This window comes from Suncus etruscus, chromosome 6 (assembly GCF_024139225.1).
Source record: "Suncus etruscus isolate mSunEtr1 chromosome 6, mSunEtr1.pri.cur, whole genome shotgun sequence".
NCBI classification, from domain to species: domain Eukaryota; kingdom Metazoa; phylum Chordata; class Mammalia; order Eulipotyphla; family Soricidae; genus Suncus; species Suncus etruscus.
Window position 1 is genome coordinate 121,717,291 of NC_064853.1, and position 24,237 is coordinate 121,741,527.

Genomic DNA, 24,237 nt, shown 5'->3' on the forward strand with positions numbered 1-24,237 from the left:
CACCTCTAAATTTATTATGTTTAGCAAGAAAATTAGCACTATCAGGCTATAGAAATCAAAATCTGAGTTTGCTAACTTTATGTTTTATAAGCAATTGTTTTATAAACAATCTTTTCGAGATCTATTGGAAAGAGTTAGTCCTCAGCTGTAACTAAGTCTCTGGATTTAACTAAGTCACTGGGTCCAGGGTAGTTAGCCTGCACATTGTTATCTAAGCAGTCCACTAGTCTTTCTGGAATTTCTCCAGGTGGCAACGAAATTTTTCAATAAGCTATGAAGGTCTTAAATTAAGCGCATGACTTGCAAATTGTTCTGGTGCCAATTAATACCTCTATAGGAGTAGAAAGCAAGGAATGAACAAACAGTACTTTAAAAACAACTGAATTAACCCTACATTAAAATTTTTATAATTGCTAAATTGTATATTTTTTAAAGTCTAGCTGTGATTAATCTCTATTTTAGCCCAACTCAAAGCAATCGTGGTGTAAGATGCAGGAAGACGAATTAAGCAAGCTTTCTGGGTGACCTACCAATCCTGGGGTCACAAGTGCTGTTTCCAAATAACAAAATTAAACCTCAGATTTTTGTGGTCAGTGTGAGAGCTTCCAGTACTTTCAGGTAATAAACACACAGCCAAGAGGTAAAGAAAAAGTTTTTGGTTTTTTTTTTTAACACTTTTGTTTTTTGTTTTTTTCAAGTTTTATTTTTATTTTTGTTTTGGGGCCACACCTGGCATACACAGGGGTTACTCCTGGCTCTGCACACGGGAATCATTTCTGGTGGTGCTAGGGACTAGAGAGATGGGGGTGAAAGCTCCCATATAAGATGCCAAGAATTGAACCTGGGTCGGCCATGTGCAAGACAAACTATCCCTCCAGCCCTACACTTCTGTTTTTAAACACACCTCAGTTTTAAATCTACTTTAAGTGTTTATCACGGTAATCAAAGAAGTCGAAATATCTATTGTTTGTGCCCAGAAATAAACTATTCAAAGCAAAGGTTAGACAAAGGGGTAGAAACAGAAGCAAGTTCACGTTGGCCAAATCAGCTCCCTAAATGAAATCTTTCAGATTATACCCCAAAAGTCTTTCTTAACTTCTCAATAAATAAATTATACAAGCAGAAGGAAGGAACTGGAGCCAAATAGGACTGTCATGAGAAGGAAAAAAGAAAAACAGAATTTAACCTCCGGCTATTCAAGTCTTATTTTTGTCTTGCATCTGATGGGCTGAACATGTGCCTGCTCCAGGAAGCCATTTCCAGACAGGCACAGTTAATTAAGGATCTGTTATCTATTACTAGGTCCTTTTGACCCAGAAGCCAGGCAAAGTGCCTATTCTACTTATCTCCACTGCCTCCTCTTGACAAATCTACACAATTAAAGAATATAAGAATATTTCTAAACAGGGTGAACAGTTGCTATTTTGAAACTGTTTTCCAGAATAAAACCACAAACAAGACTGGTGAAGGAAGAGGGGTGCACGGATGTCAATGTGCTTACTTATTCTGTGAAATTCAATTCTCCAGGTGCAGCTATCAATCTTACCTGAACCAATTCTCTGTAGGCAGACTTAGCAAGGTTATAAGGTACTAGGAGATTAGAACCAAGAAAATAGAGAACTTCCAGTCCAGTAAAGATCATAGCAAACTTGTTGATGATGACAATGGTCTCCAGAGGAACCAGGCAGAGTCGAGCGAGCAAAGGGAGCATGTGAGCAGAGAAGAGCCAGATCTGCTTTGTTTTCATGACGCAGGAGCACAGAGTACAAACCACCAATTGCCCTGAAATGGGGAGGAAAAGGTACTTCACTTGGAGCACAAGGACCTCACCAAATTCACCAGAAATATGCAGTGGAGATGAGCCAGCTCATTATGCAGTCTAATTAAAAAACTTTAGGGAACGTTTTTCACCTTTTTTTTTTCACATGACCGAACCATGATCTGAGCAAGATTACTCACAGGTTCTATGGACTTTGGGGGGAGGGGGGTGCCCATATCCAATGACACTCAGGGATTACTCTTGGCTAGGTGCTCAGAAATGGCTCCTGGCTTTCGGGACCATATGAGACACTGGGGGATTGAACCGTGGCCCATCCAAGGTCAGCTGCATGCAAGGCAAATGCCCTACCAAGCTGCACCACGGCTCTGGCCCCAGGTTTCATGGACTTTTGAACACCAATTCCCTACATTTTTGTTTTGTTCTGCTTTTGTTCTATTCATACCCAGAAACACTCAGGGTATTATATGGGATGGTAGGTACTGAACTCGAGAAGGTCACATGCAAGGCAAGTGCCCTATCTACTGTATTACTACTCTAGCCACACCACTCCCATTAGATACACAAAAAGTAAGCACAAATACCAATAGATTTTTGACATATTCCAACAGACATGTTTAATATCAAGAAGTTTTTAAAAGGGGCCAGAGTGATAGTACAGAGAGTAGAGCTCTTGTCTTACATGTAGCCAAACCAGATTTAATCCCCAGTATCTTGTTTGGTCCCCCAAGCCTGCCAAGAGAGATTATTAAGCACAGAGCCAGGAATAACCCCTGAGCACTGCCAGGCGTGGCCTCTCCCTGCAAAAAAAGAGGAAGATTTAAATATTTAATTCAATAGTGTTAACACTTTTATTACTTTATGGTGTTCACCTTGCATGCAGCTGACCTGGGTTCAATCTTCGACATCCCTTATGGTCCCCAAACACCTCCAAGAATGACCCCAGAGTGCAAAGCCAGGAATAACTTGTCAAAACTGCTGGGTGTAGCCCACCCCCCCAAATATACATATATACATAAAATGCAAAATTGACCAAGGATGAAGCCCAATAGTAGTGCACTTGCTTTTAATGTATGAGGTCCTTACCCCATTATAAAAAATCTCAAAAGACTGGGGCGGAGAGAGAGCATGGAGGTAAGGTGTTTGCTTTTCATGCAGAAGGACGGTGGTTCGAATCCCGGCATCCCATATGGGATGCCTGCAAGGGGTGATTTCTGAGCATAGAGCCAGGAATAAACCCTGAGCACTGCCGGGTGTGACCCAAAAACAAACAAAAAAAAAATTTTATGGTATATATATTAATCAATAATCAATTCTATCCAGCTATAAACACTGCATCTATCTCTCCACTCTAAAATTGTGGCGTGTTTCTAACTATATAAAATATTACTGAATGTGTATGTCAAAATACTAGCATTCGGCAGCTTCCAAGTATTCTGATATTAAAAATATATTCTGTGAATAAGCTTGTATATTTGTGATGTCCTTGTATAAAAGCAAGCACATTTTCTAATTTTTAATATTTAATTCATAAAATTGGAGGGGTGAGAGAGAAATTATAGCAGGCAGGATGCTTGCTTTTCACCCAGCCAACTCAGGTTCGATCCTCAACACCCCAATGGTCCCAAGATTCACTGAGTATTGGGCATGCACGCACGCACGCGCGAGCACACACACACACACACACACACACACACCGCACTAACCTTAAATTTCTAAAAGTGGATATTGAGTCAGAGTATCTTGCCAGATGAGTACATTTTTCCAGAGTGTCACTGGTCTCTACTTTCTTTTTTTTTAAACTCAGGGGTTACTCCTGGATCTGCACTCAGAAATCCCTCCTGGCAGGTTCAGGGGACTATCTGGGATGCCAGAGATCAAACCCAGGCCCTTCCGAGTTGGCAGCATGCAAGGCAAAAGCCCCACCGCTGTGCAATCACTCTGGGCCCTGGTCTCTACTTTTTAATGCCGTTTTTCTCTTATGAAACTTTTCACTCTAAGTAGTCAAACCTCTCTTTACCTTAATGGCTTCCCTCATTTGGCACCATGATAAATAACACACCTTTTCAAAATACATAAGTAATCACCTACAATGTAAACATTAATATACTTGGAATTTATTGTGCAATGTAACTATAACCAAATGTTTCAAAATACCCACTGGACGCACCCAATTTTTTCTTGTAAATTTAAAATGTCATTTCAGCATACTTCAAAATCTCTCATAAACTGGTATCTCTATAAAGAACCTGCCACTTTGTCCCTACAGCAGCTTACTGAAGGCTATTGTCCCATTTCACTAACTAGTACAGCCTCCATTTCAAACTGTCATTTGAAAATATTTTTCCATTTGTTTTGGACCACAACTGGCTATGCTAAGGGTTCACATCTGGCTCTGAGGTCAAGAATTAATCTTGGTGCATATGGAATACCTGGGATCAAATCTGGATCAGCTGCATGCAAGGCAAGCAGCTTACTCACTGCTTGTTATCATTCTTACTATAGCTTATTCACTATTGTTCCAGCAACAGTCATTTGAAATTTTTGAAAATTCTTGAACATCTTTATCTTCCATTTTGTCATATTCCCTTCCTTCTTGCCAATAAAAAGCAATATAATATTGCAGGATTTTTATTTCATTGATCTGTAGCACCCCACATGGTCCATTGGTCCATAGCCCTGTTAGGAGTCATCTCTGAATCAGAGCCTGAAGTATAACCTGGGCAGAGTTGAGTATGGCCCAAACTTGCTCTAATTGCCACACAGGAAAGATTGAACATTGTTAAATGATTTCTCCAACAAAGCATTTACATTAGCCTTAGAAGTACTGGTATCCAGAAGTCATGGAGATGTATTCAAAGAGCTGGGGTATGGGCTTCACATGTATGAGCCCCAGGTGGTAAGTTAAACCCCCATCATGTGGTCTCTCAAGCAATGCCGGGAAGGAGCCCTGACCACCACCAGATGTGATCCAAAAACAAATTAAAATGAAGAGAATGTACTGCTATTCAAATAACATGACAAGCATGTCATAAAGGAAAAAAAAGAAAAGGGGCCGGAGTGGTGGCGCAAGTGATAGGGCATTTGCTTTGCATGCACTAACCTAGGACAGGCCGCAGTTTGATTCCCGGGCGTCCCATATGGTCTCCCAAGCAGGAGCCATTTCTGAGGGGGGGGAGGGGGGAAAGGGAGAGAGAGAGGGAGAAGGAGGGAGGGAGAAGGAGGGAGGGAGGGAGGGGGGAGAGAGAGAGAGAGAGAGAGAACAAAAGTGCTGGTGAGGGAGAGGGAGAGGGAGGGAGGGAGGAAGGAAAGGAGGGAGGAAGGAAGGGGGAGGGGGAGAGAGGGGGAGGAGGAGAGAGAGAGAGAGAGAGAGAGAGAGAGAACAAAAGTGTTGGTGAGGGAGTGGGAGAGGGAGGGAGGGAGGGAGGGAAGGAAGGGGGAGAGAGAGAAAGAGAGAGAGAGAGAACAAAAGTGTTGGTGGGAGGTGGGGGTAACCTGCAGTGTGGGGTAGGGGAAGACGCATTCAGCCATGGGATGGGGGGATATAGCATGGGGAAGAGGGAAGCAGGTTCAGCATCAAGTAGTGCCTTGATGTTCAAACTTAAGTCTGTTTCTTTGCCTGAAAAACCAGAAAGCTACAAATCTGAAATAGAGCTGTAGGAGGGAAAGCTTTCACACTAGGAATGAGAAGGGAGTTTCACTCTGGCCTCTAACTTTCACTGTGCTCCAGGCCCTCTGGTGTCTAAATGTCCTTGTTCTGTAGGTCACCTTCCTCCCAGCTCTGAAAATCCCCCTATTCAATGCCAACACCGTCAGTGCTCAGCTCTGGGGTTGTAGACTTCCATTACCTTCTTTCACAGAAAACTATGACTCATAGGCTGTAATTCTCCTGATGGGAAGACCTGTCCTGATAGTTAGGTGACAGGAAGGACGACTCAGATCATCTGTTAATGTAAATCTCTAGAACAGGAAGCCGTTCATTTCAATTCCAATGGGAAGATTTTGTAGAAACCAAAACCACTATGTACTCTTTGGATTTCAGGAGTCCATTTTTAGAAAGCTCTCTGAGAAGTTTGCAGTTCTTAGAAATAAAGGCATAGTCATATTATTTATTTTAAAAGTCCATTAGTGAAGTGAAAGAGAAAATAATGTAGAAAGTTACTTTAAAATCAATAGAAAGAAAGTACACTACCTATTAGCTTATGAATTTTTAAATTTCCATTGAGCTGAACTTTACTTGGTTGAACCAACTGATAGAAAATTAAAGAAACTATTTCAGATTTATACTATATTGCATGCTAGGGGCCAGAATATAGTACAGGAGGTAGGGTGCTTGCCTTGCTCTCGAAATGGGTTGCATCTCCAGCATCCCACATGGTCCTCCTGAGCCTCAGAAGGAGTGATCCCTGAGTGTATGTAGTCAGGAGTAAGCCCTGGGTGGACCACAAAACTAAAACTGAGTCCATCACAGAATAAGAGAAAAACTGGAAGCTTTCTAACCTAGCAAATATTTTCGTATTAAAAATATTAGCATTACTGAATAATCTATGCATAGGATATACTCAGAGAGCTGCATTGGGAGCGGGACAGGAGGAGGTGGGTTGTGGAGAAATCTCCATATCAGTACTGAAAGGGCTTACAGGTGGGGACAGGGCCTTTTCAAGCCAGGCTCTAGCCTTCCTGAGTAACTTAACCCAAAGCGATATTCTTTTGTTTTGTTTTGAGGCCATAACCCTGCAATGCTCGGGGATTATTCTTGGCTCTGTACTCAGGAATCACTCCTGATGGGCTAGGGCAGTGGTTGGCAAGCTTTTTTTTCAACTGAGCCAAATCTCCCCAAAACCACTATTGAAATTTATTTTGAGAGTCACACAGAGCGCACACTGACAGAGGCTAGGAGCCGAGTCCTGACTCCTGGAGCGGCCGCCCAGCACACAGAAGAGCCAAATTAAAAGTGTAAAGAGCCACATGTGGCTCGAGAGCCACAGGTTGCCGACCACTGGGCTAGGGGACCATATGCAATGCCATATGAAGCCGACCACATGCAAGGCAAATGCCTCCCCCACCCACTACAGTGACTACACTATTTCTCAGTGAAGAGAATATTCTCCTGGCCATGGGCAAGTAGCTTGACTTTGCTGATCTTGAGTCAAACTCTGAAAGAGACTGAACAGAGAGGCGCTCCTTGATGCAGTCCAGATGTGGGACAGCCCACTGCTGACTGTCTCAGGGCAGGGAAAGTAGCCTACTCTCTCTTTTCAGTCCCTCTTCTCCTGGCCTCTCTTCCTTCCATCTGACTGAAGCTGGAAGTGAGAAGGGGAATAGCTGAGCTCCACAATGCATGGTGGGCTAGGAGAGAGGCTCCTCCTCCTCTGGATACTCCCAGGCCTTCCTCCAAGACTGCCCTAGAAAAGGAGTCACCTCCATATTGCTCACAGGCCCCTCACCTGGTTGTTTGCTTCTTTCCTCAGCTCCTGGGAGTCTAGAAACTTTGCTTGTGTCCTCTGATCTCTCTAAAGAACTTTCAAGGACAGAGCTAAAGAAATGACACAACACAAAGGATACCACCATCCTTTGCAGCCTGTGTGCACACACACAAGCATGCACATGAGCCCAAAGAAGGGAACCCCATATTTTCACTGACAAGCAAGCCAATAGTTAAGCCCACTGTAGACCCTAATGTGAGCTAAGACTTTTAGTGAGTGAGCCATAGATTTGGTTTCTAACTTCCTGTTATCTTTCTTTTTAAAAACAGGGGGAGGAGAGTTACATGGGGGGATAAGAAAACTTAGCACACTGTTTAACCTACTACATCATAAATATTTTCACATAAGCATTTAATCTATAATAAAAATATAGATGACAAAAAAATAAAATAAAATAAAATAAAGATGTCAGCATGAGATTTGCAACCTCTCCTGTTCTCTTAGACACCCACTGTGTTATCTATAAATTATCTTCACTTGAATTAGCCACAGTCTTGTGTGGCTAGTATGCACGAGTACAGCTTTAGTTTTGTGGAGTAGTTTCAGACCTCAGTAGCATTTCTCCCACAAATCTCAGGAGACACAGGGCTCTCCAAATGGTCCTCCACTGAGCGCTCTCAAAGTGAAAGCATTTCAGAAAAAACAGCTTTTTCAGAAACTCTCCTCCATCCAGTCTCCAATGTTCAATCTTCTCATGACCCCCACATGATCCACCTTGTCACCTTCCTCTAAATAATGCATGGCTGGGCCTAGAACCTCACCTTGGACTATAATGAGATTGATGGTCAACATTCTATTTTCACATTTGGCTACCTGAACATTTCAACCCTACCTCAAGTTCATGATGTTTCTGACAAACTGTATCCGATTATAGGGTGAAAGCTTGTAGCAACTATGAAAAGCTTCAAAATATTAGTTTCTGGGGGCTGGAGCACAGTGAGGAGGGTGTTTGCCTTGCACGTGGCCAACCAGGGTTCTATCCCTGGCATCCCATTTGTTGCCCTGAGCCTGTAAAGAGTGATCCCTGAGCACAAATCTAGTGATCTACTGAGCACCACCAGGTGTGGCCCAAAATCCAAAAAGAAAAAAGAAAGATAATACAGTTCCCATTTTTGGTTTATTTTATTTTGGGGGCCACACCAGCCATGCTCAGAGGTTACTTCTGGCTCTGCACTCAAGAATCAGTACTAGGGGCTGGAGAGATAGCACAGTGGTAGGGAGTTTGCCTTGCATGCGGCCAATCCAGGACCAATGGAGGTTCAAATCCCGGCATCCCATGCCTGCCAGGAGCGATTTCTGAGCACAGGGCCAGGAGTGACCCCTGAGCGCTTGCCGGGTGTGACTTCCCCCCACCAAAAAGAATCAAAAAATCCTGATCATTTGGGGGAACCATGTGTGGTGTAATGGATCAAACTCAGATCAACTGTATGCAAAGAAAGTGGCTTGTTGGTAAATACTATCTATTCTGATTCTCATTTTCTTTTAACAAGAAAATAACTAGCTTTACTCTCCACCACCTACTTAAAATAGCATAAAAAGTAGAGAAGCAACAAAATGTCACACATAACACAATTAAAAATATGAAATCAGAGAGCTCAACAGGCTGACACCTCAGTTTGAGTCCTGGCATGACATGATCATCCCCCACCCCTCAATTCCCTACCAAAACCCCAAGCACCACTAGGTGCAGTCTCCAAGCAATCAAGAATAGTGTGGTGCTGTTATAGCACCACACTCACTCCTATGGCCCCAGCAAAAATAAATTTAAAATAAAATAAATAAGAAATTAGGAACTTTCTAACTGTCTTATGCTAATATTCTTTTACATCACTTACCTATTAAGGCTGTGGTAAACCGATTCATGGAAAGAGGCTCTAAATACATTGGTCCTTCATAGGCAGACTCCAGTTCACTCCTAACATAGTCCCTAAAGAAGCAAAACAGAAACAATGCATTAAGAACAACCTAACCTCAACCAATGAGAGAAGCAGGGAAAGCACAAGGATTAGGGGAAAATACATCACTAATACTGCTTCCATAATTTTCACAAGGGAAAACGAGAAAGACTGATTCCACCTGTGTGAGAATTATAAGGTCAAAGTTGACAAAGTGGCAAAGCAGAAAGACAGTGGTAACAGAAGTCAGATTACTGGAGAAGGTGCTAGGGAGAAAAGAAAAGGATAATGTAAAGAGATTTTTTTAAGCCAATTAAGGACGGTAAAAACTATGTATGATATATATAAATAAAATCAAGGACAGAATTAAAATTAAAAAGTAAGGGAGAGCTGGAAAGACAGTAAGTGGTGAAGTTGCTTGCCTTCATGTGGCCAATCTTAGTTCCCTCTGCACTGCATGGTTCACAAAATATCACCAAGAGTGACCACTAAGCACAGAGACAGGAATACCCCCTCGCATCCTGCTGGATATGTATGTAAACATATGTAAACACAAATCAAAACAAAGCCATACCTGGGTAACCTTGCCTCCCCCTTAAATGCACTCGAAACAATTAAAGCTTTTTTTGTTTACCATGGCCTTATGTCACTGATGCCACATGAGCACCATATCTGAGCCCTGCTCCCTGGTCCTACCCAATAATAGGTAGAAGGTTATCTCTCTGGGTTTTCTTTCACCATCACTCTCATCTTATTCCCAAAGTTCTGTCCCCAGTTACATTTAGTTTGTCAAGAGTAAATATAATCACAGATTAGTTTTAAAAATAACCACCAAAACAACAGATTTATAACAGAATAACACTTTAAAACTGTCACTGCCAACCAAGAGAGTACAGGAGTGCGGCACTTGCCTTCCATATGGCCAACCCATGGTCAATTCCCAGGGCATGTGGTTACCTGAGCATCTCCAGGAGTGACCCAAGAACAAAGCTGAGTGTGGTCCAACCCTCCCCAACCCTTGCCATCTGTCCTCTCAAAAAAAAAAAAAAAAAAAAAAAAAAAAAAAAAAAACACCTGTCCTGGGGCTGGAGAGATAGCATGGAGGTAGGGTGTTTGCCTTGCATGCAGAAGGACGGTGGTTTGAATCCCAGCATCCCATGTGGTCCCCCTGAGCCTGCCAGGAGTGATTTCTGAGTATAGAACCAGGAATAACCCCTGAACGCTGAAGGGTGTGACCCAAAAACTCAAAAAAAAAAAAAAAAAAAAAAGAAAAAAAAAAAACCTGTCCTTGTCAACTCTATAGGGCAGAATACTTAAAACTTTTCCCACACAGCACCTTTTTAGCCTGAGAAATGGTCATATAGACCCAGGTATATAAGTATATAAAGTAGATGTACGAATCAAACATTTATTGACAGTAAGTAAAAAGCAACTTATCTTAAAATTCTAAAAGATATTTTTTATGATTTTTACAGTTCTGTGATTCCATTAAGAAAGGGTTACAATCTATAGTTTAGGCTCCAAAACTTTATGACTAGAATTAAATCTATAAGTCACCGAGTTATTCTGAAACAAACATATCAAATCAAATACTGCATTTGAATTTAATTCACTTAACAAGATCAACTAAGATAGCAAAATTAAAAGTAGTCTAAAGCCTTTATACCCAAGAAACAAAACTTTGGTGTATAAGCAGCAAAATACAAAAGAATCATCAGGAATGTTTGTAAGCATTGGGGGATGACTACCTTATTTGACAACAAAGTACAGAAAATTATATTTCAAAAAACTCTTCAAATTTTTGGGAGTTTTTGTTTGTTTGTTTTTGTTTTGGTGCCACACCAGGCAGCACTCAGAATTACACCTGGCTCTGCATTCAGGAATTGTTGATGCCAAGGATTAAACCCAGGTTGGCCACATACAAGGTAAATGTCTTCCTCATTGTACTACTGCTGGTCAGTTACCTGCAAGATAAATGCCCTCCCCTCTGTACTACTGCTCTGGCCCCAAAACTCTTCCATTTTTGATCACTTTACAAATTAAGACTAAACATTTTAAGAATTTCTGAACCAACTCGGATGGCTTTGTTTTCTTTTCCCATGACATTACTTCTTATTAAAGCAATCCAATAGGAATTCCTTCAGCATAACAGTCAAATACGAAACAACTCTTAAATAACCAAATAAGGAGACTTGCCAAAAATCAAATTTAAAAACTGAAATTAAAACATTTTCAAAACAAAGTTTACGGGTGGCATTTATAAAATCAATGACTAAATTTCAACGGTGATTTAGCAATTCATTATTACATGATTAATGTTAATTGACGTACTGCAATATGGTAGCCTAGACAATATGCTAAACGACAGCCATAAATATTAAGTTAAAAATTAAGAAAAAAAACCTTTTTAGGTGAAGTCTCAATGATAGGGACTATTTCTAACAAATAATGCATTGATAGTCTCTTTCTACTGAAAGAGAAAGCCAGATCTCAAGGGGATGCACTTGAATGTACTGGTTGTCAACCGGGAGTGACTTTTCTCCCAGAGGAACATTCTGCAATGTCTGGAGACATTTTTAGTTGTCACAGCTTATAGCAGTGCATGGAAGCTGCTCCTGGCACATAGGCCAAGAATGTCACCAAACATTCTCAAATGCATAAGCAGCTCCCACAGCACAGAAAGGATCAGTCCTAAAGGGCCAGGGTGGAAACTGCACAGATACACAAATGAAATCTGATGACTCAACTGCCGGGTTACTGCATTCCACTAGCCCAGAATGCCATCACATCCCAGATAGCTTTAGGAGAGGAAGTTAGAGAATTAACAGAATCATCAAGTTTAAAATCATATCACATATCTTGCAAAATCATTATAGATAACTCAGCAAATATTATCCAAGAATTTCTTATTGGGCCATTTGTTAGCTGTCTCGCATTATTCTTTCTTAATCTACTTTATCGTGTGTGTCTGACAGTCTGTCGCGTGTGTGTGTGTGTGTGTGTGTGTCTGTGTGTGTGTGTGTGTGAGTGTGTCTGACAGTCTATTTAGGTTTTGGGTCACACCTGGGTGTGCTCAGGGCTTACTCCTAGCTCTTCTGAGGTATCACTCCCGTCTTGCATTATTCTTTCTTAGTCTACTTTATCGTGTGTGTGTGTCTGACAGTCTGTCGTGTGTGTGTGTGTGTGTGTGTGTGTGTGTGTGTGTGTGTCTGAGTGTGTCTGACAGTCTATTTAGGTTTTGGGCCACACCTGGGTGTGCTCAGGGCTTATTCCTAGCTCTTCTGAGGTATCACTCCTGACTTAGGGACCACATAGGGTACCGGAATCAAACCCAAGATGGTTGTATGCAAGGCAAATGTCTTATCCTCTGTGCTATCTCTCCAGCCTCCCTACTTTATCCTCTCTTAAAGTCCCATTTTGGGGGTTTTGTTATCTTTTTTTTTTTTTTTTTTTTGGTTTTTGGGCCACACCCATTTGACGCTCAGGGGTTACTCCTGGCTATGCGCTCAGAAATCACCCCTGGCTTGGGGGACCATATGGGACACCGGGGGATCGAACCGTGGTCCATCCGCTTGCAAGGCAGACACCTAACCTGTAGCGCCACCTTCCCGGCCCGTGGGGTTTTGTTACCTTAAATTTGAATTTTATGTAACAAAACTTCTAAGAAAAATTAGCATTCTGAAGCATATCTCCAACTAGTAATCCTAGGTGACAATATAATTTAAGAAACACAATGTCAAGGGGCTGGAGAAGTAGTACAGAGATTAAGGTGCCTTGCACACAGCTGATTCCAGTTCGAATCCCCAGCACCACATCTTGTCAGCCTGCTGACCACTGCCAAGAGTGAGCCAAACAAACAAACAAAAAATTAAACCAAGTTTTTTGTCTGTCTTGCAAAGTTGGGGACTGGATCCAGGACTCATACTAGTAAGGCAATGTGCTTTAACTCTGAATTACATCCCCACCACAAACATCAGCTTAACACAGGGCATGACAAGCATTTTATTATTAGCAGGGGAACTTTAAATTCAGTTACACATTTAAATACTGGGATCACATTCTTTTTTTTTTCTGTTTTTCGGGCCACACCCATTTGATGCTCAGGGGTTACTCCTTGCTAAGCGCTCAGAAATTGCCCCTGGCTTGAGGGGACCATATGGGACTCCGGGGGATTGAACCGCGGTCGCGATCCTTGCTTGGCTAGTGCTTGCAAGGCAGACATCTTACCTCTAGCGCCACCTCGCCAGCCCCTGAGATCACATTCTTACCTGGATATTTGATGTCCAGCATAGAGGAGCAGGGCAGTCAAAAAGTAGAGATAAAGCTGAACCAGATGCTGTCTAGGCAGGGTTAGCAGCACAACACTTAGGATATAACCTGCAGTTTGAGATATCAAAGAAAGAGGATTCTAATTGAGTTCTCAACTAATTGCTCTAGTAAGTACAACTAGAAGTAAATTACTGGGGCCCAGAGAGATAGCACAGCGGTATCCAGCGGCTGATCCAGGACCAATGGTAGTTCAAATCCCGGCATCCCATATGATCCCTCGTGCCTGCCAGGAGCAATTTCTGAGCAGAGTGCCTCAAGTAACCCCTGAGCGCTGCCTGGTGTGGCCCAATAACCAAAAAAAGAAGTAAATTACTTTCCAACCAGATTTCAATAATGTTTGAAATTCCAGCCTTGTCTTTGTTGTTGAAAATGTAAAATATTGTCCTAACTTACCCTACTAAATGTGATAAAATATTTGTACATAATACTTCTGATAAAGGATTGACATCCAAGCATATAAAGCACTCACTAAACTTAGCAACAACAACAAAAATCCAATGACTCTATCCATAAATAGGGTGATGTACAAACACCTCCCCGAACAGGCATACAGATGACCAATAGGCATATGAAAGAGATCTCATGGTCACTCATAATTAGAGAAATACAAGTAAAAACGACAATAAGATACCATCTCACACTTGTACGAATTGCACATATAAAAAAATCTGGAAATTGCCAGTATTGGTGGGATTGTGGTGAGAAAGGACCCTTCATCTACAATTGGTGGAAACATAATCTAGATCAACTTCTATAGAAGCAATATGGAGATTAAAAAATAAAAACCATAGGAATAGAACTTCCCTATGATCCAACAATACCACTTTTTGGTACCTATTCCCAAAACACACAAAAAATTAATATATACACCTTGAGCATAGAGACAGGAATAATCCCTGAGCACTGCTGGGTGTGATCAAAAACTAAATAAAATAAGGGAAATTTAATCCCTGAGAAATGCTGCTCTCTTTAGTATAGAGTTTAGAAATTTGCCTTGCACATGGCTGACCCTGGTTTGATCCCTATCCCCAGTACCACCTGCAGTGATCCCTGAGCACAGAAGCAAGAGTAAACTGTTAGCACTGCTTGGTATGGCCCCAAAGAAGAACAACAAAACTGTTTCTCTCTTATCAGGTGTTCAGTTCAATGTATCTGATTTAATTGACTTCAAATATGCCTTCCCGGATGTATGCTAACAACAAAGTTATTGAGAACCTATCAGCAAAATAATAACCTTTTTAAAACAAAAAAGCCCTTTTTCAAAATGTTTAACATATATCTCCTAGCTCATGATGCCTGAAATATGGTCCAGTTAAATGTTTCATACTTGGCAAGTACAAATCCATCACCCTCAAGGAGTTAGCTCACTCTCAATTCTTCTAAATCCCATTTACCCTGACTCAAACCTGACTCACCTTTGCTCCTATCACTGCATTCATGTCTCATTTAGTCCTTTTTGCCTATCATCTTCCTTAGACTAATATACTCTGTCACATGCAAACATACTAACAAGCAATTCTTGCCTCTCTCTCCATCCTCACACCCTTGCTTGCCTTTATTACGAGACAATACTCCTGTTGTAAAACCTTCTGAGCTCGGATCTTCACAGTCTGACTTTTTTTTTTTTTTTTGGTTTTTGTGCCACACCCGTTTGGCACTCAGGGGTTACTCCTGGCTATGCGCTCAGAAATCACCCCTGGCTTGGGGTGACCATATGGGACGCCGGGAGATGGAACCTCGGTCCGTCCTACACTAGGGCTTGCAAGGCAGACACCTTACCTCTAGCGCCACCTTCCCGGCCCCTCAGTCTGACATTTGACATCATTTATCTTTTGTTTTTATTTTTGGGCCACACTCAGCGAAGTTTAGGGGTTACTCCTGGCTCAGCACTCAAGCATTACTCCTGGTGGGACTTAGGGAACCATATGGGATGCTCTGAGGGATGCAAAACAAGTGCCTTACACGCTGTACTATCACACGGCCCCAAGGTCCTTCATCATTCAGTGGAAAATACTTATTCTTTCTTTGTTTATTATTCTTCAACACCTGCTCTTAACATCAAATCCCTTTCTCGTGCTAGATCAAACAGGTTTAATAACTAAAGAAATGAGGGCAGTAGGTGAGGGACTACAGAGGTAAAATTCTGATTCCCTCACACATCCTGACTGAGAGAGCAACACAACAAAAAGCAAAAGAGATAAGTGTTTCTATTTGCTTTAAACATTTTAAAATAATGACCACATTCTACTTTGCTAATCCCTCTTACAGCTGACTTTAAAGGTTTTTTTTAAAGAGATTGTTTCATCAATTTAGTGTGCAGTTTCAGTGTTTACAGCTGAAGGATTTTCTCATCACAGACTACCACTCCTTACATTTTCTCTAAATGAACTATCAGTTCTCATTTTCAAAGTCTTTCCTTTTCTCTGTCATCAGTTCCTTCTACACACTTCATGAAATCAATAGCCAATTCTACTAGACTGAACATATTAATTTCATAATTCTTCCATTATCTTGCTGTTCAACTGTCATTATGTGTGTATGACCCATACAAATTCCAAAAAGTTGAAGATCAAAGAAGAAAAAAGTAATCAGTCTAGTGAGGAAATGAATATAGACAAAAGTGTGATGTCATGTGTTGCTATATATACAAACATTAGAGAGTGTCTGTCTGGGTAATCAAGTTTGGCCTGAACCTCAAAGGGCAAAAAAAAGGGGGAAACATTCAAATATTCTAAGGACAGAGATTAAGAAGCATGAGGACATAACAATAGTAAATTCTGCAGATCTTATTAGGATGTAAAAAACAGAAAGGGTAATAATGACAATGTATTGGAGATAATGCAGAATAAAACTGTTGTGAAGTCTTATATGCAGAATCAAGCATTGAATATAAGAATGAATTTAAATGTAGCTAATGGTTCTCAAACTTTAGGGAAGCCTTTTAGTCTGTCACATGCAAACATACTAAAAAGCTATCCTTGCCTGTCTCTCTCCATCCTCAACCCTTTAGGGTAGCTAAGAAACACCACCAAAAAAACCTGGGTTCATGACATAATTCATTTCACATCCCAGTGAAAATAATATATATTATCTAAGATTCTTAAAGAATTCTGAAAACTTAGGCTAAAACAAGAAAATCATGTGTCATTTGAAGTATAAAGTATATATTAACTAATAACTTGAAAAATAAATTAAATTAACCAAAGCTATTACCAATGTAAGCACTACAGGAATGACTGACCACAGCACACTAAGAGGTAATGATAATGTTAACTCAAGGGCCAGTTGTAATTAAAAAACAAGACCAGCAACATTTAAGTACTGGCAACCTGTTTAAAATAACCCTGATGAACCTCCATAAGAAATGCAGGCATTCTGTTTTGTAGGGATTATTAATATGGTGGGGGTGAGATGAGAATGAGGTCAAAATTTTTAAAAAGTATTTTAAAATAATTTATCTATGGGTGAGTAGCTGAGAAAAAGGAAGTGTAGTGGGTTGTGACGGTTCAGGTGTGCATAGAGGACAAGCTGCATTTATGAGAGGAAATACAAGAGGTGGAGACTTGAGATAAAGCTGATGAGCTAGTCTGGGGACAACAAACTGAAGCGTCTGGATTCTGGAACCTCACAGTAGAGTCATCTCACAAATAGAAATTTGTCAAGTATCAGGCTTTCATCAGGCAGTTGGTAAGAACACAGGTAACAGACATCCAGCCGAACTTAAAAAGGGCTCAGAATCAGGCTACCGAGACGGGTGAGCATCCAGTTCCCTAAAGGAGACAAGCAGAGGAATGAAGCAGAGCCATGGGGAGAAAGAAGCTCCAACCTCAGTCTCCTGTGTCCAAAACAGCAGGGGAAAGTGGAGAAGAAGCTGGTTCAGCCCAAGCTAGCAAAAATTACTCAAGACTTTGGAAGTTAGGAATTAAAAACAAATTCTGGGCAGCACCAACACTTACAAAGAGTCTAAATTAAAAAAAGACAGCAAGTGAGTCAGAAGAGATGATTTAGGGAGTTGCAAGATCCAGAAACACTTTCCAGAATTCGGAAAAGATAAAGCAGTCAACAACTTTGCAAACATGGAAAGGTCGTCAGAATGAGAAGAAACTGAACTTTACCTCACTAGTGTTTTTACTCAAAAATGATTCAAATTTTATTTGAATAAATAATCAATAATTACTTCTCCCACTTCTAACATGTTTTCTAGCACTTATACTTCTTTCCTTAAATTCTAACTACTCTTCTTACTTGCCTTCCCACCCTAACCACTATCCTATAATCAATCCTCCTCGTTTCCCCCAGCCCCCTGGTGTTGGGGATCAACTTAGGGCCTCAAACATGCTAAGCATGCATGCTACCTACAAGCCATATAACCATCCCCTATTTCCCAGTCAATCTTAAAATGCATCTCATTCGGAGCCTAAGATATAGTAGAGTTTACCCTCGACATCTCATATGATCTTCTGAGCACTGATAGGACAGTGATTCATGAGTGCAAAGGCAGGAATAACCCCTAAACTCTGTCAGATGTGGCCCAAAACAAAATCAAACAAACCCACCTCACCTGCTCTAATTCTTCATTGATCCCTCACTATCTATTAAATAAAGCACATATGTCTAACAGATATTCCAGTCTCTTCACAAAGGTATCTGCTCACCTTTCTCATTCAATTCCCCATTTAAAATCATATACTCTGCAAAAGTGTTAAAAATCAATATTTCACCCACTCTATCTGGAGAGTCATCTGTTTTGCTGTTCTCTGATTCAAACTGGAAAGCTTCCAGATTTTAAGGCTCAATTTTATCTCATAAAAGAGAACCAAATCTGGTTACTTTGAGGGATTCTTTCTGGGTTAGTCCCAACTACATGCTTGAGCATCATTCTCAGTGATGTTTGAGGAGCTATGTGGTACTGGGTATCTAACATGGGATGGGGCTTCCCACAGGCAAGGCTGTGCTCCAGCCGTTTGAGCCTGTTCTCAATGCTGAGTTTGATTTTTTAAGCTCTAATAAGAAATAATAAGGAGGGAAAAGCCTCACAACAGAAAAAATATTTAGAATCAAACAAATGTCAAAATATTTCAAGTCTAAAATTGTATTCATTTTTGGTTTCGGGATTACACCTGGCAGTACTCGGGATTACTCCTTCTTGGCTTTGTAGTCAAGGATCACTCCTGACAGTGCTCAGGGATCATTTGAGATGCCAGAAATAGAATTTGAGTCAGCCACATCCCAGGCAAACACTTTACCCACTGTATTAGCTCTTCAGCCCCAAGATGATTTTTTTTTTTTTTTTGATTTTTGGGCCACACCCGGTAATGCTCAGGGGTTACTCCTGGCTGTCTGCTCAGAAATAGCTCCTGGCAGGCACGGGGGACCATATGGGACACCGGGGATCGAACCGCGGTCCGTCCAAGGCTAGCGCAGGCAAGGCAGGCACCTTACCTTTAGCGCCACCGCCCGGCCCCCCCAAGATGATTTTTTAATATTAAAAAAAAGTAAAGTAGAGGCCTGAGAGACAGCATGGAGGTAAGGCATTTGCCTTGCATGCAGAAGGTCGGTGGTTCGAATTCCGGCATCCCATATGGTCCCCCCGAGCCTGCCAGAAGCAATTTCTGAGCATAGAGCCAAGAGTAGCCCCTGAGCAATGCTGGGTGTGACCCAAAAAACAAAAAACAAACAAAAAAAAAATTTAAAGTACTCACCGAATCCAACACCTCATCAAAAAGATCATACATCACGATCAAGTGGGATTCATACCAGGAATGCAAGGTTGGTTCAACATACGCAAATCAATAAACATTATACACCACATCAACAACATGAAGGACAAAAACCACATGATCATATCAATCGATGCAGAGAAGGCGTTTGACAAAATCCAACATCCGTTCATGTTAAAGACACTCAGCAAAATAGGGTTAGAAGGCACCTTCCTTAAGATAGTTACAGCTATTTATGAAAAGCCTACAGCCAACATTATACTTAATGGCGAGAAGCTAGAAGCATTCCCACTAAGGTCAGGAACTAGGCAAGGCTGTCCACTCTCTCCACTCTTATTCAATATAACCTTAGAAGTCCTAGCAATAGCAATCCGACAAGAGAAGGGAATCAAAGGAATTCAAGTAGGGAAAGAGGAACACAAGCTAGCTCTATTTGCTGATGATATGATGATATACATCAAAAACCCTAAAGAATCCACAGAAAAACTCCTAGAAACAATCAACCAATACAGTAAAGTGGCTGGATACAAAGTCAATACACAAAAGACAGTAGCGTTTTTATATACAAACAATGAAGTTGAGGAGAGAGAGATTAAAAATACAATTCCATTTAAGATAGTATCAAAAAATATCAAATACCTAGGAATCAACCTTACAAGAGAAGTGAAAGATCTATACCAGGGAAACTTCAAAACACTTCAGAAAGAAATTGAAGACGATCTAAAGAAATGGAAGAACATCCCATCCTCATGGATAGGTAGAATTAACATAGTCAAAATGACTATTTTACCCAAACTGCTATATAGATTTAATGCAATCCCTATCCAAATCCAGACACAATTCTTTAAAGAAATAGAACAATCAATTATAAAATTCATTTGGAACCATAAAAGACCCAGGATAGCTAAACACATTCTGAAAAATGAGAAGTTGGGAGGTATCTCCTTACCTAACTTGAAACTATACTATAAAGCCATAGTAATAAAAACAGCATGGTACTGGAACAGAGACAGGACCTCAGACCAGTGGATTAGAACAGAATTCCCAGACATAAACCCCCAGATATATAGCCAACTAATATTTGATAAAAGAGGCAAGAATAGGAAATGGAACAAAGAAAGCCTATTCAACAAATGGTGTTGGTACAACTGGAAACTCATATGCACGAAAGTGAAAATCGACCCATATCTCACTCCTTATACAAAAGTCAACTCAAAATGGATCAAAGATCTGGAAATCAGACCTGAATCTATAAAGTTTATCGAGAATAAAATAGGCAGAACACTCGAAGACCTTTATATCAAAAGGGTCTTTGAGGGGCCGGGCGGTGGCGCTAATGGTAAGGTGCCTGCCTTGCCTGCGCTAGCCTCGGACGGACCGCGGTTCGATCCCCCGGCGTCCCATATGGTCCCCCAAGCCAGGAGCGACTTCTGAGCGCATAGCCAGGAGTAACCCCTGAGCATCACCGGGTGTGGCCCAAAAACCCAAAAAAAAAAAGGGTCTTTGAGACCGGAGCACCAATGGCAAAAACGTTAGCATCAACTATAAACAAATGGGACTATATCAAACTAAAAAGCTTCTGCATGGCAAAAGAAACCCTACTTAATGCAAGAAGACAGCTAACAGAATGGGAAAAAATCTTTTCACTTGATATATCAGATAAAGGGCTGATATCTAGAACATACAAAGCGCTCAGAAACCTGAGCCCTTCAAAACCAAACGAAGCCATAAAAAAATGGGGAGACGAAATGAATAGACATTTCTCTGAGGAAGAGAGAAGGATGGCCAACAAACACATGAAAACATGCTCAACTTCGCTCATCATCAGGGAGATCCAAATCAAGACAACAATGAGATACCACCTCACACCAGTGAGGTTGGCTCACATCAAAAATAATGGGAACAACCTTTGTTGGAGAGGATGTGGTATGAAAGGAACTCTCATTCATTGCTGGTGGGAATGCCCCTTGGTCCAACATCTATGGAGAAAAGTCTGGAGAGTGCTCAAAGAACTTAGAATTGAGCTGCCATTTGACCCAGCAATTGCTCTCCTAGGCATATATCCCCAAGATGGAAGGACATTCATTCCAAAATACATATGTACCCCACTATTTATTGCAGCACTCAGTATAATAGCCAAATCTTGGAACCAACCTCGATGTCCAACAACAGATGAATGGATCATTAAGATGTGGTACATATATACAATGGAATATTACATGGCAGTTAGAAATGATACAATCACAGACTTTGCAGCAACGTGGATGGACCTAGATCATGTTATGTTAAACGAAGTAAGTCAGAAGACAAAAGAAAAACACAGAATGGTAGCACTATTCTGAAACACCTAGAACACATAAAAAACAAAAAAATGACATTGAAGAAGCATAACTGCTAGAACCACAAAGAAAGACTTCATAAACTCCATTCCCTGATCTGCACAGCCACCAAGATCTTTAGAAACAGGACTGATTTTACCATCCAAGATAAAGTAGAAGTCTTCCACATACCACGAAAGCAGCAAGAGGAGAATAAATGATCTATTTTTTTGACGTTTTTATTTTGGTGTGGAGATTAAGGTTGATGTCTCCAATATTTTATTTTATTTTGTTTTGTCTTTTTCTTTCTTTTTTGCACTTGAGTATGATTTGATTTCAGAACCGAGATTATTGTGTGGTGCCTGTCTTTATTGTTGTGGTGCTTATCGGTTATTTAATTCGATATTTTTTTTGTGTGTGTATTGTTGTGGTATTTTAATTATTTTTTTCACATCCTCTCTAAAACTGAGGTTGGAAGCCTCTAGACAGGACTCTGCCTATTTTCAGCATATTTGATTTTTGATTGAGAAGAGGACATATTAGGTGATGGGTATTCCCCTGATTCAATGTGAATATGTATCCAAAATACTACAGTGAAAGATATGTAAACCATTATGAAAAAAAAAAATTGTGTTTTTAATCAGAAATTTTCTTTGACTTACATGTATTATTATTATATCAATTATATTATATGTTATGTTATGTCACTATATTATGTTATATTAGTTTACCTCATTATGTTAATCAATTTTGTCCTTTAAATGAATTTTTTACTTTAAAAAAAAAAAACAACTTTAGTTTGCTCTGAAGAAAAAAAATAAATAAAATAAATAAAAGATAAGATAAGGCCTCCCAAATCTTACCACAGGCTGTGTTCTTTACACTGGCTGTATAGAAAGAGGAGGTACAGTAAAGGCACCCCATATACACCTCAACACAGGCCCCTTGCCGGGTATGTATTGTGAATTGGGGGACAAAAAAAAAAAAAAAATTTAAAGTACTCAAGAAAGACTAAAAGATCTTTAAAGAGTAAGGTGAGCAATGTTCTTCCTTAAAGGCAAGTTATCTCTTCACACACAAAGAATTTTATTATCAATGCAATCTCAACAAAAATGGGTTGGTTGTTTTGGGAACAAGCTAGGTAACTATGTCATATAGAGAACTAAAATAAAAATAACAGAAAAAAATGGAGAAAAAGTAAATTGGGACCAAGAAAGGCATCAACTAAGGCAATAAAGGATATCTAAATCCTCAGTAAAAAAGATAAATTTGGAACAAAAAGTTCAGAAATGGAACAAAACATATGAGAACTTTTTTTTTTGCTTTTTTGTTTTGTTTTGGGGCCACACCCGGTGACACTCAGGGGTTACTTCTGGCTATGCGCTCAGAAATCTCTCCTGGTTCAAGGAACCACGATCCATCCTGGGCCAGTTGTGTGCAAGGCAAGCACCCTACCACTGTGCTACTGCACCAGACCCTATAAGAACTTTTTTTATTTTGTTTTGTTTTGTTTTTCGGCCACACCCGTTTGATGCTCAGGGGTTACTCCTGGCTAAGCGCTCAAAAATTGCCCCTGGCTTGTGGGACACCGGGGGATCGAACTGCAGTCTTTCCTTGGCTAGTGCTTGCAAGGCAGACATCTTACCTGTAGTGCCACCTCACCGGCCCCTATTTTTTTTTTATTTTTGTTTTTGTTTTTTGGGCCACACCCAGTGACACTCAATGGTTATTCCTAGCTATGCACTCAGAAATCGCTCCTAGCTTTGGGGACCATATGGGACACCGGGGGAATAGAACTGTGGTCCATCCTACGGTAGTGCGGTCAAGGCAGACCCTTACCACTTGCGCCACGGCTCCGGCCCCAACTTTTTTAAAAACACAGTGTTGGGCCAGAGAGATAGCATGGAGGTAAGGTGTTTGCCTTGCATGCAGAAGGTTGGTGGTTCTAATCCCGGCATCCCATATGGTCCCCCAAGCCTGCCAGGAGCAATTTCTGAGCATAGAGCCAGGAGTAACCCCTGAGCACTGTCAGGTGTGACCCAAAAAACAAACAAACAAACAAAAAAACACAGTGTAGATTCTTTTCTAAAGCGATTTTAATTCTGTCCTCTTTCTCGATTTGTTTTTAATGCACTGAGCAGAGGTGACACCCTCTTGGCACTGGCGCTCACCGGAGATCATACCCTTTAGTTGTGGTTTTTCACAGGTATGAAAACGTTGAAGTAGGAACCAGAGCCATAGCACAGCAGTTATGGTATTTGCCTTGGTATTTGCCAGGTTTGATCCCTAGCATCCCATATGATCCCAAGCACCACTAGGAATAATCCTGAGTGAGCCCTGAGCACCACAGGATGTGGCACAAAAAATAAAACTAAACAGGGGCCGGGAAGGTAGCACTAGAGGTAAGGTATCTGCCTTGCAAGCGCTAGCGTAGGATGGACCGCAGTTCGATCCCCTGGCCTCCCATATGGTTCCCCCAAGCCAGGAGCGATTTCTGAGTGCATAGCCAGAAGTAACCCCTGAGCGCCAAACGGGTGTGGCCCAAAAACCAAAAAAAAAAAAAAAAAAAAACCTAAACTAAACAAAAAAGCTAAAGCGAAATAGATATTATGAGGGTTAAGATGATTGCTTTGCGCCCAGCCAACTCTATGATCCCTAGGATTATGTGCCCAGAGACTGACAAAAGTCATCCCTAAGCACATACTAAAAATA

At 40.8% G+C, this 24,237-nt stretch overlaps 1 protein-coding gene and 1 non-coding gene across 2 annotated transcripts in view; one reads left to right on the forward strand and one right to left on the reverse strand.

Annotated features, from left to right (window-relative positions):
• Positions 1-24,237, reverse strand: part of RNF145 (ring finger protein 145) — a 42,418-nt gene that overhangs the window by 17,447 nt on the left and 734 nt on the right. The window contains 3 exon segments of the mRNA XM_049775806.1: positions 1,547-1,782; positions 9,099-9,190; positions 13,427-13,535. Coding sequence (XP_049631763.1) covers positions 1,547-1,782; positions 9,099-9,190; positions 13,427-13,535 — 437 coding nt within the window.
• Positions 22,372-22,504, forward strand: LOC126012597 (small nucleolar RNA SNORA51). The gene has a single exon (XR_007497049.1). It is a non-coding gene; the product is annotated as a small nucleolar RNA SNORA51 (small nucleolar RNA).